The sequence below is a fragment of the Carcharodon carcharias genome, chromosome 10, assembly GCF_017639515.1.
Source record: "Carcharodon carcharias isolate sCarCar2 chromosome 10, sCarCar2.pri, whole genome shotgun sequence".
NCBI lineage: Eukaryota > Metazoa > Chordata > Chondrichthyes > Lamniformes > Lamnidae > Carcharodon > Carcharodon carcharias.
In genome coordinates this window covers 75,399,271-75,417,490 of record NC_054476.1, presented here as the reverse complement: position 1 = coordinate 75,417,490, position 18,220 = coordinate 75,399,271, and the positions used below count along the sequence as shown (strand labels likewise).

The following is an 18,220-nucleotide window of genomic DNA, read 5'->3' as shown; positions in this document are numbered from 1 at the left end:
TTCTTTTCTCCAAGGAAAACAGCCCTTTATAAATGAAGTTCTTTATCCCTGGAACCACCCTTGTGAATCTTTTCTGCACTCTCTCCAATGCCTTCACATCTTTCCTAAAGTGCAGTGCCCAGAACTGAACACAATACTCCAGCTGAGGCTGAACTAGTGTCTTATATAAGTTCAACATAACCTCCTGGATCTTGTACTCTATGCTCCTATTAATAAAGCTTGGAACAATGTATGCTTTATTAACCACTGTCTCAATGAATTATACACATATACACCCAAATTTCTCTGTTCCTGCGCTCTCTTCAGAGTTGTATCCTTTATTTTATATTGTCTCTTCCTACCAAAACATATCACCTCACATTTTTCTGCATTGAACTTCATCTGCCACCTATCCGCCCATTCTACCATCTAGTCTAAGTCCTTGTGAAGCTCTACATTATACACCTCACAGTTCACAATGCTTCCAAGTTTTGTATAATTATGTGCCTTGTACAACAAGGTCTGGATCGTTGATATATATCAGGAAAAGCAAGGGTCCCAACACTGACTCCTGGGGAATTCCACTCCAAACCTTCTCCCAGCCCAACTAGAGGGGCAACCTTTGATTATTTGTGTTTTGATTTTCTGGCTTGACATGTTCAATATTGCCAAAATTCCATTTGGTTGCTGGTTGCCTCAAATAGTGGGCAATATTGATCAATTGTCTTGCTTGCTTAGCACGTTGGAAGACAGTTGTTTCATTTGTTGTATTTTTCTTGGATGTGAAATACGTTATTAGAGATATTTTGCTGAATCATAGTAATTTTCATTTTCTGCAGGCATTAGTGTCTCAAAAATATCTTCCAATTCTTCACCTCCACAGTGGCAAAGTAATAACTTTTTTTTCTTTTGTCATCTGTGATTGCAAAACCTGCCATCACACCGTTAAAATGTCACAGCCTTTTTTGCCAACATGGGAATACAGATGATGCCACTGCATGACAAAATGTGATGGATTGGGCATAGACAATGCCACCTTGAATACTGTTTGATCAAGGATTTGGGATCATATTCCAAAGAAAATCTTCTCTGTAATGATCTGAGATTACTTTTTTTTTGATTGGATGGATATTTTTGTGAGATGCGTGTGTGTACGCGCTGGAATGCCTCAATCTCTCTCTAACAACCGGCTACAGCCTCAATGTGTTCCCTAAATCTCTAAGTTAAAATACTGTCTGTAGAAACTTTCCAGAAGTTTCATACCTGAAAGCACTGTTTCTTATTTCTCACCCTGTTCATCGCCTTCATGAAGCTCTTAGGAAAAAATAGTAAAATTACGTAAGAAGCATTTAGAATTGGAATTGCAGGTGCTGTTAAAACATGGATTCCTTTAATCTCCTTTTAGACTCCTTTTGCTGGGACATGGGTGTGGTGGCTTTAAGTGGACAAAGTGCGCAATGCAATTCAATACACTATATACATTACTCAAGGAACTCAGAACAGTGTTAATAAAAGTACTATGCCACTCATGTCCTATAACTAATTGCTTGGAATTCCTCCCATGGCCTATGCACATTGAACTCCTTCCTCGAATGTTACAATACTCACCCTTTGAGGGATGACTGGGGCGGGGGTGGGGGGGCAGTTGATGGGGGGAACTTGCAGTTGGCTGTTGCAGTGCCTTGCTACATAAATGTATGAATGGGATGTCTATTTGAAAGTAGCTGTTACCCAGGAATTAACACAGAATCTATGGCCAGCATCCCTTTTATTTGCTCCTGTTGAAAGTTGTCCTTTGGGTTGGTTATTTGAAAAATACTTTGCAGTATTGCTGGTAAAATGACAGAGGGAAGTGGCAGCTATTTCAAACAAAACACACAGCAATCATGAGCTCAATATCAGAGATGTAATGGCCTGTCTCTCTCCAGTCTGTCAGCCTGTCACAGGCAATGGTCCAGCTTCTATTTGCAGAGCTGGAGCAGATTTTTTCCCTCACCTCTGTAACTTAATAGACAGTAAGCCATTCAGACACAGACATCTGTAGTGCCCCCTCTTGAAGCTGTTGGATTAATGCCAGCCAAAAATCAGGTACTTGATTAGGAACTGGCATGTAATGAGAGTTGATGACATTAATTAAAGGCATGATTTTTAGGTAATTATTTCCCTTTTACTGAAAAAAAATTAGTAAAGTCAATGCTTTCCGTCAAGAGAGCTTAATGAGTGAGCACTTGATAAGATAAAGATAGGAGAGTGACAGGCCTTTGCAGGCTTGGGGTGTGCGGGGGAGGGTATAGCAGAGTTCTGTCGCATCTCAACCAGTAAAGGACAGTTTTGTGTTTATCTGTGTAGATTTGTGACAAAGTTGCATTGGGTACTACAGTGGATGGCAACCTCACACTATCTATATGTTTTTAGAGCAGTTGCCACCGTTATTCAAGAACCCATTTTCTGTAGAGAAAATGCTGCGAAGAGTACTCTGTTTCCACCTTTCAGGCTTTTTTCCTTTTAAGTTTATTTCAAATAATTAAACTCAAGCATAGAATTTTTCCACACAGAAGAATTTGGCCCATTTTGCCTGAGCCAGCTTTGAAAAAACCCTGTACCTTATCCATTCTTCTGCTGTTGGCCCATAGCCTTTCATATGCTTCTTTGTCAAATGTTTGCCCCCTTCTCTTTTGAAAGCTATAGTGGATCCTACTCCCTAACCCTCTGCCACCCCCTATTTCTGGTTGAGCGTTTCATGCTTTGACAACCCTCTGCTTCTTCCCTTTCCCTTTGCTTTTCTGGTGATGATCTTAAATTGATGCCCACCAACTGGGAAACCAGTGGGAAATAGATTTCCCCCCAACCCCACCTCCGCTATCTATTTACCTTTTAAAACCCATCAGAATTTTGATTTCCAAAGCATTTCTTTTCATTCTGGGTTAACATTCTATGTTCCTGACTTTGAGATAGCTTTTATAACATTAGTACCATTGTCATTGTGATTTCTTGGAGCTGCCTGCCAATCTTAGCTGATTTTGCCCAGGCCTGTCTTAAGTTTGATCTTGGATGATTTTTTTTTAAGTTTAGGCTTGTCACTTCCATCGCCTGACAACATGACAGCCGCTTCATTTGCTCGTATTCCCTACCCCCTCCTCCCCTGAAGACACCGATTCTGATCAAGATACTGTGATGTGGAAAACGTTACCAATTAGTGATATAATCTCAGGCTTCTACAGAGCTTCAGTTCAATGTGAGATGCATTGGTCATTTTGATTCACCCCATTGTCCCTGGCTGCAGGGCAATCAGCTGGACCTTAGGCTTCTCCTCCCACAACATCTTCTGGAATTCAGCACAAGAGGCACTGCAGGCTCTGATTTAATACGTACCACCACCTGGAAGTTCCCCTCAAGTCGCTCACCATCCTGACTTGGAAATATATTGCCGTTCCTTCACTGTCGCTGTGTCAAAATCCTGGTACTCCCTCCCTAACAGCACTGTGGATTGCAGCGGTTCAAGAAAGCAGCTCACCACCACCACCTCAAGGGCAATTAGAGATGGGGAATAAATGCTGGCCCAGTCAGCGAAGCCCACATACTGTGAATGAATAAAAAAAACTCGACATCTTCAGGGGCAGAGGGGCAAGCGATAAGGGAAAATAAAGTGGCTGTTATGTCGGACTGGTGGTGGACGTGGCAAGCTGAAATTTTTTAAAAACATTCAAGATCAAACTTAAGACTGGCCTGGGTGAAATCAGCTGAGATTGGTGATCAGCTCCAAAGGGATCTCATTATCTCTGGGCCAAAGGCAATGGTTCTAATGTTATATAAAATATTTCGAGGTCAGGGACAGCTTCAACCACAGAATAGAATGTAAACCTACAGTGAAAAGAAATGTTTAGGAAATCAAAATTCGGAGGGGTTCTATAAGATAGTACGAAGCAAGGGAAACTATTTCCCATTGGCTGGGCAAGTCAAAAGGCCAATGAGTGATGCTCTTTCACTTTAATGCGCAACTTCCTCTGAGATGTGGGACTAGCCATGTAATTTCCAAACACTGATTCACTGGGTTGTCTTATCCAAAACTGTATTTCTGATTTCCAAATGGAACAGTTAGTTAGCTGATTTTTTTTTCTTTTTGCCTTTTCCAAGAGATTACATTGCTGTGGGAGGAGGGGGTAGGAAGTATGACATCATGACACTATCACCATCAGGAGTGCAGGTGGACCTGATGGACTAGCTGGCCTTTTCCTGCCTATCATTTTGTACATCTTGCATACGAGTTCAATCAATCACAAGTCTGCTTGCATTTAAATCAAATAACCAGTGTGCAACTGAATCAGGAACCTGTGAGTTTGAATAAGGCTGGGGCTGCTGGTAGGTGGAGGAAAATTCAGAGAATGTTGAACTGTGCCTTTGCCAAGTTTACGAATGACATTGAGCCTCATCCCTGTTTCCTGTCTTTTATCTGATTATCTGTCGCACCTTGAAGCTTCCAATTAAAATGTTCTTGTTTTTCTCCTGTGTTCTCTCCTTTCTGTCATCCTTTCCCTTCTTCCCCTCCTACCTCAGTCCTACCAGCCCTCACTCTGACAGCGAAGCCCTTACCAGACGTCACAAGAAGTCTCTCTTCTCCTCACACTCTGGCTTCCCTTTTCCTGTGAAGAAGAGGTACTGTCATTCTTTTGCCTGTGCTTCTGTGTCTCCTTTCCACTCAGTTCAGGCATTCTTTATACCAGTTACATATGTTTGGAAGAGTCAATGGCAGTGCCATGATGTTGCTTGAGCTGCAGTCCTCGTGGGCATCGGCAGTGTTAAGAAGTTGAAAACTTCATTCTCGGGGTGTGGAAATTTCTGACAAGACCAATGTTTATTGCTGATCCCTAACTGACTTGAGAAGGCTTCATCAGTCTTCTTGAATCGTTGCAGTCCTTGTGGTGAACGAGTTTCCCAGTACTGCTGGGTAAGGAATTCTAGGTTTTTGACCCAAAAATGAAGGAACAGTGATATATATGCTGGGTTGGTTGGTGTGTGACTTGAAAGTGATGGTGTTCCCATGCAGCTGCTGTGTTTGTCCTAGGGAGTGGTAGATGTAGCGGATTAGGAGGTGCTGTCAAAGAAGCCTTGGTGATTTGCTGGATGAATGGGTTAATTTCCACACACATGTAGAAGGGTAGCAAAAATAGGATAACTGGCTTTCAAACTATGGGAAGTTAACTCTGGTTACGTGCAACCTGCTTCCATTCTAGATTTATGGTGCCAGTTCTTCCTATTGCCTTTATATTAATTGAGGCCTGTGCCAGTGATACCATCTCCTGTAGCACGGGACTTGCATAATCTGCTGCAACCCAGGAGCCAGTTTGCCCTGTGTGCGGACTGTATATTTTTTGGATTGCAGCAAGGTAAGAGCACTAGAACATCACCATGCAGGTTAAAAGAAAGAAAAATGTAGTATTTATACAGTGCCTTTCATGATCTCAGTGCTTTACAATGACTATATTTCAAAAGTATTTCATTGTTGTAACGTAGGAAGGGCCGCAGCCAATTTGCGGACGGCAAGGTCCCAGAAACAGCGATGTGATGGGTCTGTTTTCAGGGATGTTTGTTGAATGACAAGGATTGTTAAGGATATGAGGGAGAATTTCTTTGCTTTTGTTTTTGAATAGTGCCGTGGGATCATTTATGTCCAACTCAGAGGGCAAAGCCTTGGTTTAGTCTCTCATCTGGAAAGCAGCACTTCTGGCAGCGTAGCACTCCCTCAGTGCTACATTGGAGTGTCAGCCTGAGGGAGGTGCTGAAGTATCTCAAGTGAGCCTTGAACACAATCTCCTGATTTAGAGGCAGGAATGCTACCAACAGAGCCACAAGGGGTTATTTTCCCCCTTCTCAGTGCTCCCTGCACTTCAGGGATGACCTGATTTGGTGGGTATTTGTGTGTTAAAGCAATGGGAGTTGACAGTGCCAACACACTTTAGACTTGCAACTCATCGCTATACAGGATCTCTAATGGTTGGACGTCTTGTTCTTGTTAAACAGAACATTCTTGTGGTTCAGAGATGCCTGCAGCACATTCCAGGTGTCTAATTTCTCCCCATCCCCAATGCAGTGCCACGGATGCAGGCAGTTTTCAAGTTCTTTGTCCAAGTTTCCAGTGTTGCTGTGTGAGCTTGAAAGTGATGTTAGCATCCTATTTGACTATGGTGGCCATCACAGCAATGCTCTGTCCTATTAGAGCCCACTGTCCACCAGTGGACCAATTCCATTTTGGAATCTCAAAATGGCAATCGGGAGTGGGAATCCAGGCACAATGTGACGAGGAGCATAGAGTTTGCTAGTGTCAGTTATCAGACTATTGTGCAAGGAGATTGACAAAAGAATACCATGTAACCTCACTCTAATTATACTGCATTCCCTGGCGCTGTATGGGAAAGATAGAGGGGAAAACCTCCTTAAAAGAAACAGGAGAGACACTCCTAGCAATTACTGTCTGGGAGAGGTTATGCCTACTTTTGAAAACTGCAGCATTTAGCAAATGAGGTTAAGGCAAGGTCACTGAGGGAGCTTTTGAAATAATTTTTCCTCAAAACTATTAGTAATCTGGAAGTAGAAAAAACTCTAAAGCAGCTTGGGGCCAGAAACGCATCACAAAACTCTGCATCGAGTTCTTAACTGTAGACATCTCTAAGTCTCCCTCTCACTCTCTCTCCCTTATCTTTTTATTTCGCTCATGCTTACTCTCTTCCAGTCTCACTCTTGTTTTTTTTTCATTCTCTCTCAATCTTGCTTTCTTGCATTCTCTCTGTCTTGCTCTTCCTTTCACTTCCTTTCTCTCTCCCTATCTGTACCTCCTCTCTCTTTCGCTCAGTCTCTCTCTCTCACACTCCCACTTTCTGACATGCCCTATCTTAAGTTCCTAGCTGATTTATTTATTTTTTCCTTCCCATTGCAGAATTTTGGATTTGCAGAAAGCCTCCCAGAGGAAGCGTATTTCTAGCGACAGTTCAGTTGCTGAGGCGCTCGCCCACAGTGAGTTGCTCAGAGTCTCAAAGCCTTTGCTCAGCAGGTGAGGAAAAGCTTCAAAAGGAAATGGACACAAAACCTAAACAAAATGCCAGTGCCTGAAAAGAGGGGGAAACCGCAGGGAGAGTGCGCGGAGCTGAGCTCGATAGAAACACTCCACAATGCACAGTTTCAAAATGGGACGGAAAGTGGCCAGACTCCCTGTTCTTTATGAACCACATGGTTCCCATCCATCTCTGCAGTTATCCTGCTTTAAGTGGCTCTTATTCATCTTTTCTTCATCTCCCATTTCTCGAAAACAAGCAAATCCACTGTTCCAATTGGTTTGTGGGTATTGTTCAAATTCAAATAGAAGTGACCTGTGTAGAACGTTAATGGTGGAGAAATGTCAGATTCAAGGGTTTCCATGCATTCTTCTGTAATTGAACCCAATCGACAAGGTTGTTGGGGGGTTGTTGGAAGGGGAAGAACAAACATGATCCCCTCTGCAGCTCCTTGGAAGCTGACTGTGACCAATCCCAATGCTCTAAATAAAACAAAAAAACTGCAGTGTGTTTTTCTCTAATACTGGCTCCTCCATCTGACGTCTTGTCGGATTTGCCTAGCGCCACTTGTTGTGAGCAACACTTATTCACTCTTTGAAATAATCGCCTTTTTCAATATATATCAGTGAAAAGTAATCCCGGTTCTGTGCGTTTGCAGTCTTACTGAATGGGTTTGCAGTCTTACCGATCTTAAATATTACTCCAAATGTTTCCCTGATTGTGGCGGGTATTGTAAGTTATACAGGCTCTGAATCCTAATGGCATTTATCTGTTCTCACCCCTGCCCTCGCTCACCTAACTCGACTCCCGATTCAACAGTGCCTCAGTTTTAAACTTGTCATCTTTATTTTCAAATCCCTCCATGGCCTCACCCTCCCCCCACTCCCCCATTTCACCTCCAGGCTCACAACTCTCTAAGATCTCTACCCTCCTTCCTTTCTGGCCTCTTGTGTATCCCTGATTGATCATTCCATCATTGGTGGCTGTGTCTTTAACTGCTTCTTAAACCTCTCTGCAATTCCAACTTTCTTTCCTCCTTTAAGACGTTCCTTAAAACCTACTTCTTTGGCCAAGCTTTTGGTCAGCTGACCTCATGTCTCCTTATGTGCCTCGATGCAAAATTTTGTTCGATAACGCTTCTGTAAAGCGCCTGGATATGTTTTACTATGTTAAAGGTGGTATATGCAAGTTGTTGTTGTTGCACAGATGCACTGAGAGTTGGATTTCCCCTGCCCTTTCCCTGCACATTAATCCCCACCAGTGAGTACATTCCCACAATGACATAGGAAAATGTATGGAATGAGTTCCCCAGCCAACTGTACTTAGAGGAGCTGTGAGAAGTGGGAAAATGAAAGCGGTAATGATGAGGGGCTCCAGTGCAAACAGGATTCACATTTGAGCCTGGGGAATGCTGGAGTATAGCTTCCTCTTGACCCACGAGAGACAGCTGGCACGGGGAGAAAGGCAGAAGGAAATGAAAAGAGGGAGACATTCCAACCCATGGGACCACGGTGTGAAAAGTGAGAGGGCACAGTCTTGATTAATACAGTCTTCACCTTACAAAAAGAGCAAACCAACTAGGGTCTCCCCACCCCAACTGCTTTCAAATTCTTGCTGTTGCTGGCCAGCGAACATCATTAGCACTGGCATGTCCAGTACAGGCTCCGCTGAAGGTGTGTGGCCTCACTGCAAAACCCCATTTGCCACTTTGTTTCTAATGGTTGATTAATCCATTTTTAAAAATCAGGTAAATATGCAGAATATTTTCTCACTTTTGGTTCTAAAGCCTGAGTCCATTCATAATCCCTGGCCGCTTGTGATGCAATCAATCATTCATTGCCCCATAGGAAAACGGCTCTACTGAAGATCACTCCCAATAGATGTAAGATTTTAAACTTGTGAAATTTAAACCATTTTTGTGTAAGAACATCTCACCATATAGTCTTATTTGTAATATGTATGTGTGAGCGGGTTGGAGTGCTGGAGTTTCTCCATGATTCTGTGTTTATGGATCACTTCTTCTATCCCTCTACATAGTAGCTTGTGTTTGTGCCTGCATATAAATGTAGCAATTTCTCCATACTTCCCAACCTCTGTTCTGAATTGGGGGAGGGGAGTCTGAGATGCTGCTGTTGCTCCCCAAAGTCCCAACTCACAGAAAACTGTTTGCACCTGAGGAGACAGAAAGAGGAGGCCATTCATCCCCTCAAGCTTGTTCTGCCATTCAGTTAGATCATGGCTGATTAATACCTCAGTGCAGCTAGCCCATCCTTAATCCACATCCCTCAGTTCTCATATCCAACAAAAATCTCAAGTCTTCAGAATTCTGATTGACACAGCATTTACAGTACCTGGGAGAGAATTGCATATCTGCACTATCTCTTCACTGAAAAAGTGCTTGCTGATCTCCTGAGTGCTTTAAGATTGTTCTGGATGCCCTCCACAGTAGAAGTAGTTTCTCCTTATCTACCCCATTGAATCCTTTTGTTGCTTTAAGCACCTCGATTAGATCACCCCTCGACCTTTGATTTTTTTTTCCAAAACTGTACTTTTATTCATAAAATATCTAAAAGAACATTACAGAACATTACAAAACATTTCAAAATGGTCATTATAGAAAGTGCAATGATATTCAACTTTTCTACGTAGATCATGTTGCACTCTGAAGTACTTCAATACAATTGTGATACATGTAATATTTACTGTATACATTCAATATGGGTCATACAGTCTGAGGGCCTCTATACAGTTTCCAGCCCCTCAGTTTGAGCCTCAAGCTTAAGCTGCTAGCCTCAGAATTTAACCCTTTAAGTCCCAGCATCATGCTGATGGATCTGGGCTGTACCACTTCCAAAGTCAATATATCCTTCCTGAGATGTAGTCTTCAGCACTGCTAATGGGGCCTGACCAAGGCTCTGTACAAATGAAACATCACTTCCTAAGTATTATGATCCAGTGCCATTGAGATAGGGGACAACATCTCATTACTTTCTCTAGCTGTGCACTAGCTTTTAGTGATGTGTGTGTGTGTGAACACCCATTTTCTGCTTTATAGTTTGTAGTTTCTTACCCTTAATGCAATACTCTGATTTGTCATTCTTGGACACGATATATATGCCATTGCACCTACCCTCGTGGAATTCCTTCTGCCAGTTTTGTTGACCCCCCTTAATCTATCAATGTGTCTATGCAACTTGCTGCTCCCCCATCTGTACAACTTGGATATAAACCTCCATATTTCTTCACTCAAATCAAAAATTGAAGCCCAAGTACAAATCTCTGGGTAAACACCACTTCTTACATGCTGACAATCTAAGAGTAAGTATTCTTTATCCCTACTCCCTGTCTCCTACCCCGCAACCAATTTCCAAGCCGTACCACAAGGTTACAGGCAATTCCGTACATTTTCATGTTTGCTAATAATCTTGTTTGGAACCTGATCAAATGCCTTCTGTGGAAATCCATAAAGATTATACCTATAGGCATCCCCTGGCTTCAACAAAATATTTAACTCCTCAAAGAACGCTAATAAATTAGTCAAACACTATTTCCCTTTCACAAAATCATGTTGAATCTGCCTGATGGTATTGAGATTTTCTAAGTGCCTTTCTATAGCAGTAAATTGTTGGGAATTCTCAAATAAAGAGAGCAGAATGCAACCATCAGTCTAAGGATATTCATGAATTATTACCTGTTTCTGTTTCCTCATTGTTGTAGGACAGGCGCCAAGATAGCCAGTGTTCATCGATCGAATACAATGGCAGCGGACTTTAAACCAGCATCTGTACTGACTGTGGCACAGGGACCAACACCAACCCAGGCAACAGCAATGTCACGGTATGGACTTAGAAACACAGAATAGTTACAGCACAGAAGGAGGTCATTTAGTCCGTTGTGTCTCTGCTGGCTCATTGCAAGAACAGCTCACTTTGTCCCATTCCCCCAACTTTTCCCCATAGTACTGCAAATATTTACCTTCCCCAGCATGCCAGTGGCCCCTCTTTCTGCCCTTGGATCAAAGCAAAAAGCCCTAACGTCCCAAGGCTAGATATCTGGGTGATATTTGGCTTTCTCAGACCATACGTCAGGTATGCTACACCAGTCTGGCTTTTGACACACACAGCATAATTAGCTCTAATCTGTCTTCCAAGTCTGCCAGCAAGTGGGCTTAGAGTAAGATGAGTGAGGACTTAAGAATCATAGCCAAACCTAGTTGGATATGGGGCAAGATAGAGTGGACAAATTGAAGTAGTTGACAACTGTAGGAAAGTGTCCTTAAAATGGTGTATTATTCTAAATGGTATAACTGCTGGAGGGCTTGCTGTCTTCCCAGTGAAGAGAAAATCTCCTCACAATTAGTTGAATAGCATGTGTCTTGCTTCTAGTTGCAAAAAGATGCATCCCTACTCTATGATGGAATACAATCTCATTCTCAAAAAAACATGTCTGAGTCTGGGGCTCTCTGTGGAGAGAGTTTGACGTTTCCTTTTTGACAGATTTTAGTAGCAGAGGGTGCAATTCCCTTTCTTCCCACTGCATGCTTACTGTGCGAACACAGGCACCTCACAACAACATCATCTCATTTATTAGTGGTGAATTATGGCAGTATGGAAATGAGCTTGAGGAATCACAAGTAAGCATTTTTTTTTCAGTGGCTGGATTCAGAAGATTAATGTGCACATTTTCCACCAGACCTTCAGATCAGGCATTAGTGGAATATTGCATTATTGCACCCACAGTTACTGTTGATCCTTCCAGCTTTCATGGCCAGCTTCATTTATATGGTCTGGGTGACTCCCTGCCCCTCATTATGTCTGCATTGGGAGCCCACTATGGGGTGCCAGGAAATGACATATAATAAATTTAAAAGATGCTGATACAATGGATGAGGCATAAATTTAAAGGAATATGGCCACTTAAAGGTAAGTGGATATATGTAGGGATGCAAATGTCAGTAAAAACGCTACAGATATCTTAATGTATATATTCTAATCTTTGCAAAATTTTCTTGGGTAGGAAAACCTAAATACCTGGGCAAATAATTTGTACGGATCAGAAAATTAGAGCCTGATTATATTGTTACAATTCAAGATTGAATAATTATTATTGTTTGCATGCAGCATTTCCCTGGATGACGATGAAATATATGGGTGAGCAACACCTGGTGGCTGATAAACTGAGCAATAAATGAGGGTGTTTAAATATTGGAGTGAGTATTGAGACCACTGTGTCAGCCATTGAATTAGAGGTGGAGTGGGACCTCCAGCAGAATTACAGCAAGTAGAGTCCAGCAGGCAGCGTCTAAGTTACAGCAAGTGAAATTTATGTCTGAAACTACAGCAAAGTCTCCTGATAAAAATAGGATTATTTCTCCAGTTAAATGCAGTGAGTGGAGGATGGTTAAATAACACAAATTATGAGCGTAAAATCAATCACAGTCACTTAGCAATGCATGATTGCCCAGAGAGTTATCTCCATCATCTCTATCCTGGCTGGACTTGTGGTATCAGTATATGCACCTTTTAATGTTTACTTCAACTGCTTCTGAGCATGTTTTGTCTGTTTTTTCTGGTAACCCTCTCACGATGATACTGAACCAGTTATTGTGAAGTGCACACCAAAATCTGTAGTGGTCTGATACTATGCCGTCGTGTGTAGCTGCTCATTTGTTTAAGTCCAACTGAGCCATTCCAAAATGATGCACGGTTCCACAAGCAGATAATTAACATGATGTCAATGATTTTAACAAGGTAAATCATATTTCTCAGTCAGATATATTTAACCATTGTAATTTCTTTAAAATAAGCGGAAACTTGGAAGTGCTGCTGAAGCCAACAATACTGACAGTTTGAGATCAGCATCCGGCATCCAACAGTTTTAACTTCAATTTGGCCATATAACTGTGAAAGAACACTGGCCCTCTCATAGCTGGTTGGCTCAGTGAGAGCTTGTGCCAGGAAGAGGAAATGTGAGTCATGAGAACATTGCATATAAATCTCAGTCTGACATTCAAACCCACAACATCAATCAAGTCTGGCCATGGTCACTCACGAGCTCACAAGGCCTTGGGTCCAGTGGCACAGGCCTCTTGGCACATTAAGGACCAGGGTCATGTTTTTTTCCTAGTTCTGTTTTCTCCACTCTAATCTGTGAACTTCTATTCATAACTTCAAATGAGATCATCCTTCTGGTTCCACTCTAACCTGCTTAAAATTGGACACAGCACCTGAAATCCAATTTTGCCAGTGTTTCATAAGGTGATGCTTCACATTTAAATGATAATCTTCCCTGTGATGATGTTTGTCCTCTTTCGAGAGGAGGACAGCAGCAGAATTTTGAGTGTTGGAAAATTCAGTGAATCTGCTTAAATGCAGACAAAATGAGATGAGAAGGCAAGCATGACTGTGAGTGAATGAAAATATTTCCTTTTAGGAGGAGGTATCTGAGGGGATGGCAAGCTAGGTACACAAGCAAGCTGCAAAGTTACTTTAAAACAAAACAAAAATCAAGAGGGCTTTTGGAAGGTTAGCTCAACACTTCGTAAAGAACAGGGACCATGCGATCTGATTTAGACACCAACTTTAAAAAAAAAATAATTTTAAAAATGCCATTCTTTTTTCTACTTTCAGATGTGTGAAGTTTCCTGCTGTATTTTGACTTTTATGGTTCTATGCATAAGGATAAATGATACTGAATTTGCAGGTGTGATCATGAAGCCCCCATGTTGTTCCCCTAAATGTCATCTTTGTTGGTTTATTTACATTTGCAAAAGCTGTCGATGAAAGTCTTCAATGTAACCTCCATCTCACTTAAGAGTGCATTTACACTGCAACAATTGCATTGCCGTGAATCAATTTCCACTTCAAAGGTAAAGGAACGCAAAGGACTTGCATTTATATAGCACAACTTCAGGATATTCCCAAGCACTTTACAGCCAATGAAGTATGTTTTGAAATGTAATAGGTTTGTCAAATACCCAGAGTCCAGGTCCTGACTTGCCTCTGGAGAATTCCAAGTATTCTCTGTTAGTGTGGGATCTGTAGCTGATACATACTAAATCCAACAGGCTCATGCAGCGTATGCTCTGAGCTTGGTTGGAACTCTGCAAGAATCCATAAGACATAGGAGCAGGAATTAGGCCATTCGGCCCATCGAGTCTGCTCCGCCATTCAATCATGGCTGATAAGTTTTTCAACCCCATTCTCCCGCCTTCTCCCCATAACCTTTGATCCCCTTACTAATCAAGAACCTATCTATCTCGGTCTTAAATACACTCAATGACCTGGCCTCCACAGCCTACTGTGGCAATGAATTCCATAGATTCACCACTCTCTGGCTAAAGAAGTTTCTCCTCATCTCTGTTCTAAAAGGTCTTCCCTTTACTTCCCTTAATTTCTAACTTTTACCATTTGACCACAGGTAAGGGTTGGTCATAGCTGTAACTTAATATTTCCCTACTAGTTGTCCATAGGTGCCAATAGAACAGAATATCAGGTGTGGCATACACTAGAATTTTTACCATTTTTCTCTCTCACATCCCCCTTTTATGCTCCATTAAAGGGACACATTTGCCCTCAGCTTCCAACTTTGAGAAAAGGGTCACACCCATTGGGTTGACCTCCCTTTTCTTTAATAGGATACCAACACACCTAGTCTTCCAACACTTGGTTTTCATTCCAGAAATCGCTGCTGCAGTGCTTCAGTTAGCTTTAGTACAAAGTTTCATTTATTTAGGAGAAGCAAATAATATGAAAGCTCTGACATCTGTTTTATCCCTAAAGTGTTTGAAAGTAACTGGCAAAAACTCCTCATTTCATTTGATGCACATCAAGCTCTGGCTTTCAGAAGGAACTGTTAATGATTTTTTCTTTTTGTTAAATGTATGTCTTTTAATGAGCCTTCCTCTGGCAAGCACATCGCACATCAGTAACACTGATGGCAATCAGCAGCCTGTGGACACACCTTCCGTGGCCAGGCTTTCACCTCCGGCATCTGAAATTTAGTGCGCTGCGTGTAATTACTGACACCTACACGACTGCAGTAAAAATTCTCACAAACATCAAAGTAGCAAGCGCAGGGAATGTGCTAACAATTTCCATTAAAAAGCAGTGGGGCCTTGTGTAAGGCTGTTTCAGGGGGTCGGACAAAATGCTCGACATAAAAGGGCTTTGAAGAATTCCAAGTATTCTCTGTTAGTGTGGGATCTGTAGCTGATGCATACTAAATCCAACAGGCTCGTGCAGCGTATGCTCTGAGCTTGGTTGGAACTGTGTAAGAATCCATAAGACATAGGAGCAGGAATTAGGCCATTCGGCCCATTGAGTCTGCTCCGCCATTCAATCATGGCTGATAAGTTTTTCAACCCCATTCTCCCGCCTTCTCCCCATAACCTTTGATCCCCTTACCAATCAAGAACCTATCTATCTCGGTCTTAAATACACTCAATGACCTGGCCTCCACAGCCTACTGTGGCAATGAATTCCATAGATTCACCACTCTCTGGCTAAAGAAGTTTCTCCTCATCTCTGTTCTAAAAGGTCTTCCCTTTACTCTGAGGCTGTGCCCTCGGGTCCTAGTTTCTCCTACTAATGGAAACATCTTCCCCACGTCCACTCTATCCAGGCCTTTCAGTATTATGTAAGTTTCAATCAGATCCCCCCTCATCCTTCTAAACTCCATCGAGTATCGACCCAGAGTCCTCAAACGTTCCTCATATGTTAAGCCTTTCATTCCTGGGATCATTTTCGTGAACCTCCTCTGGACCCCCTCCAGGGCCAGCACATCCTTCCTGAGATACAGTACCCAAAATTGCTCACAATATTCTAAATGTGGTCTGACCAGAGCCTTATAAAGCCTCAGCAGCACGTCCCTGCTTTTATATTCTAGTCCTCTCGAAATAAATGCCAACATTGTATTTGCCTTCCTAACTACCGACTCAACCTGCAAGTTAACCTTAAGAGAATCCTGGACTAGGACTCTCAAGTCCCTTTGCACTCCAGATTTCTGAATTCTCTCCCCATTTAGAAAATAGTCTATGCCTCTTCTTCCTACCAAAGTGCATGACCTCACACTTCCCCACGTTATATTCCATCTGCCACTTTGCCCATTCTCCTAACCTGTCCAAATCCTTCTGCAGCCTCCCCGCCTCCTCATTACTACCTATCCCGCCACCTATCTTTGTATCATCTGCAAACTTAGCCAGAATGCCCTCAGTTCCTTCATCTAGATCATTAATGTGTAAAGTGAAAAGTTGTGTCCCAACACTGACCCCTGCAGAACTCCACTAGTCACCGGCCGCCATCCTGAGAAGGACCTCATTATCCCCACACTCTGCTTCCTGCCAGACAGCCAATCTTCTATCCATGCTATACCCTGCCTCTAACGCCATGGGCTCTTATCTTAATGAGCAGCCTCCTGTGCGGCACCTTGTCAAAGGCCTCCTGGAAGTCCAAGTAGATAACATCCATTGGCTCTCCTTTGTCTAACCTGCTCATTACCTCCTCAAAGAATTCTAACAGATCTGTCAGGCTTAACCTCCTCTTGATTTAACCATGCTGACTTTGCCCTATTTTATCATGCACTTCCAAGTATTCTGAAATCTCATCCTTAATAATGGACTCTAAAATCTTACCAATGGCTGAGGTCAGGCTAATTGGCCTGTATTTTCCCGTCTTTTGCCTCACTCCCTTCTTAAACAGGGGGGTTACATTAGTGATTTTCCAGTCCTCTGGGACCCTCCCTGACTCCAGTGATTCCTGAAAGATAACAACTAACACCTCCATCTCTTCAGCTATCTCCTTCAGAACTCTGGGGTGTAATCCATCTGGTCCAGGTGATTTATCCACCTTCAAACCTTTCAGTTTTCCTAGTACCTTCTCCTTGGTAATGGCCACCATACTCACCTCTGCCCCTGACTCTCTTGAACTTTGGGGATGTTACTCGTGTCTTCCACTGTGAAGACTGATGCAAAGTACCTATTTAGTTCCTCCGCCATTTCTTTGTTCCCCACTACTACTTCTCCAGCGTCATTTTCCAGTGGGCCAATGTCCACTTTTGCCTCTCTTTTACCCTTTATATATCTAAAAATACTCTTGCAATCTTCTTTTATATTACTGGCTAGTTTACCCTCATATTTAATCTTCTTCCTTATTTCTTTTTTAGTTGTTCTCTGTTGGTCTTTGTAGGCTTCCCAATCCCCTGGTTTCCTACTGCTCTTCACCCCATTGTATGCTTTCTCTTTAGCTTTTATGCTGTCCCTGACTTCCCTTGTCAGCCATGGTTGCCTTGTCCTCCCTTTCGTATGCTTCTTCTTCCTAGGGATGAATTTTTGCTATGTCTCCCAAATTACTCCCAGAAACTCCTGCTATTGCTGTTCCACTGTCTTTCCTGCTAGGCTCATCTCCCAGTCAATTCTGGCCAGCTCCTCCCTCATGCCTCTGTAGTTGCCTTTATTCAACTGTAATACCATTACATCTGATTCCAGCTCTCAAGCTGCAGGGTAAATTCTATCATATTATGGTCACTTCCTCCTAAGGGTTCCTTCACCTTTAGCTCCCTTATCAAATCTGCCTCATTACACGTCACTAAATCTAGAATTGCCTGTTCCCTAGTGGGCTCCACCACAAGCTGCTCCAAAAAGCCATCTCTTAGACATTCTACAAATTCCTTTTCTTGGGATCCACTACCAACCTGATTTTCCCAGTCTACCTGCATATTGAAATCCCCCATGATCACTGTAACCTTGCCTTTCTTACAAGCCTTTTAATAAGGAGAGGCTGAGGCAGCAGGAGGATAGGGGAGTTGGGGGAACAATCCACAGGGAGCTGAGGGATATGCTTATGGGAGTCTTTTGCACATCTGGGTGAAAAGTAAATAAACAAAATATCACATCTAAGACGACAGATCCTCTTGTTACAATGTGCTGCGGTCATACTAGGGCACAAGTACTCAGCACCATTCAATAATTAATTGTATGCATGATGCATAAAATATCAAACATAAGACCCTAACCACTAATGTTCACACAGCGAGGTACCCTCCCTTCCCCCACCTCCCGGTTCCTGGCATGTACTACAGTTGCATCTCGGATCTCTGATCTTTCAAACAGATGTTAATTTAAATTCCTGCCTGCCTGAATCTAATGAGACTGCACTTCAGATAGCATATATATTTTGTGGGGTTTTTTTCTGATGAGA

General features: G+C 42.4%; 1 protein-coding gene across 2 annotated transcripts in view; it reads left to right on the top strand.

Annotated features, from left to right (window-relative positions):
- dgkza (diacylglycerol kinase, zeta a) overlaps positions 1-18,220 on the top strand; it is a 328,455-nt gene that overhangs the window by 208,257 nt on the left and 101,978 nt on the right. For both annotated transcript variants that reach the window (XM_041196989.1, XM_041196988.1), the window contains 2 exons: positions 6,911-7,024; positions 10,743-10,862. In XM_041196989.1, the coding sequence (XP_041052923.1) occupies positions 6,911-7,024; positions 10,743-10,862 (234 nt within the window). The remainder of the gene's footprint in view (positions 1-6,910; positions 7,025-10,742; positions 10,863-18,220) is intronic.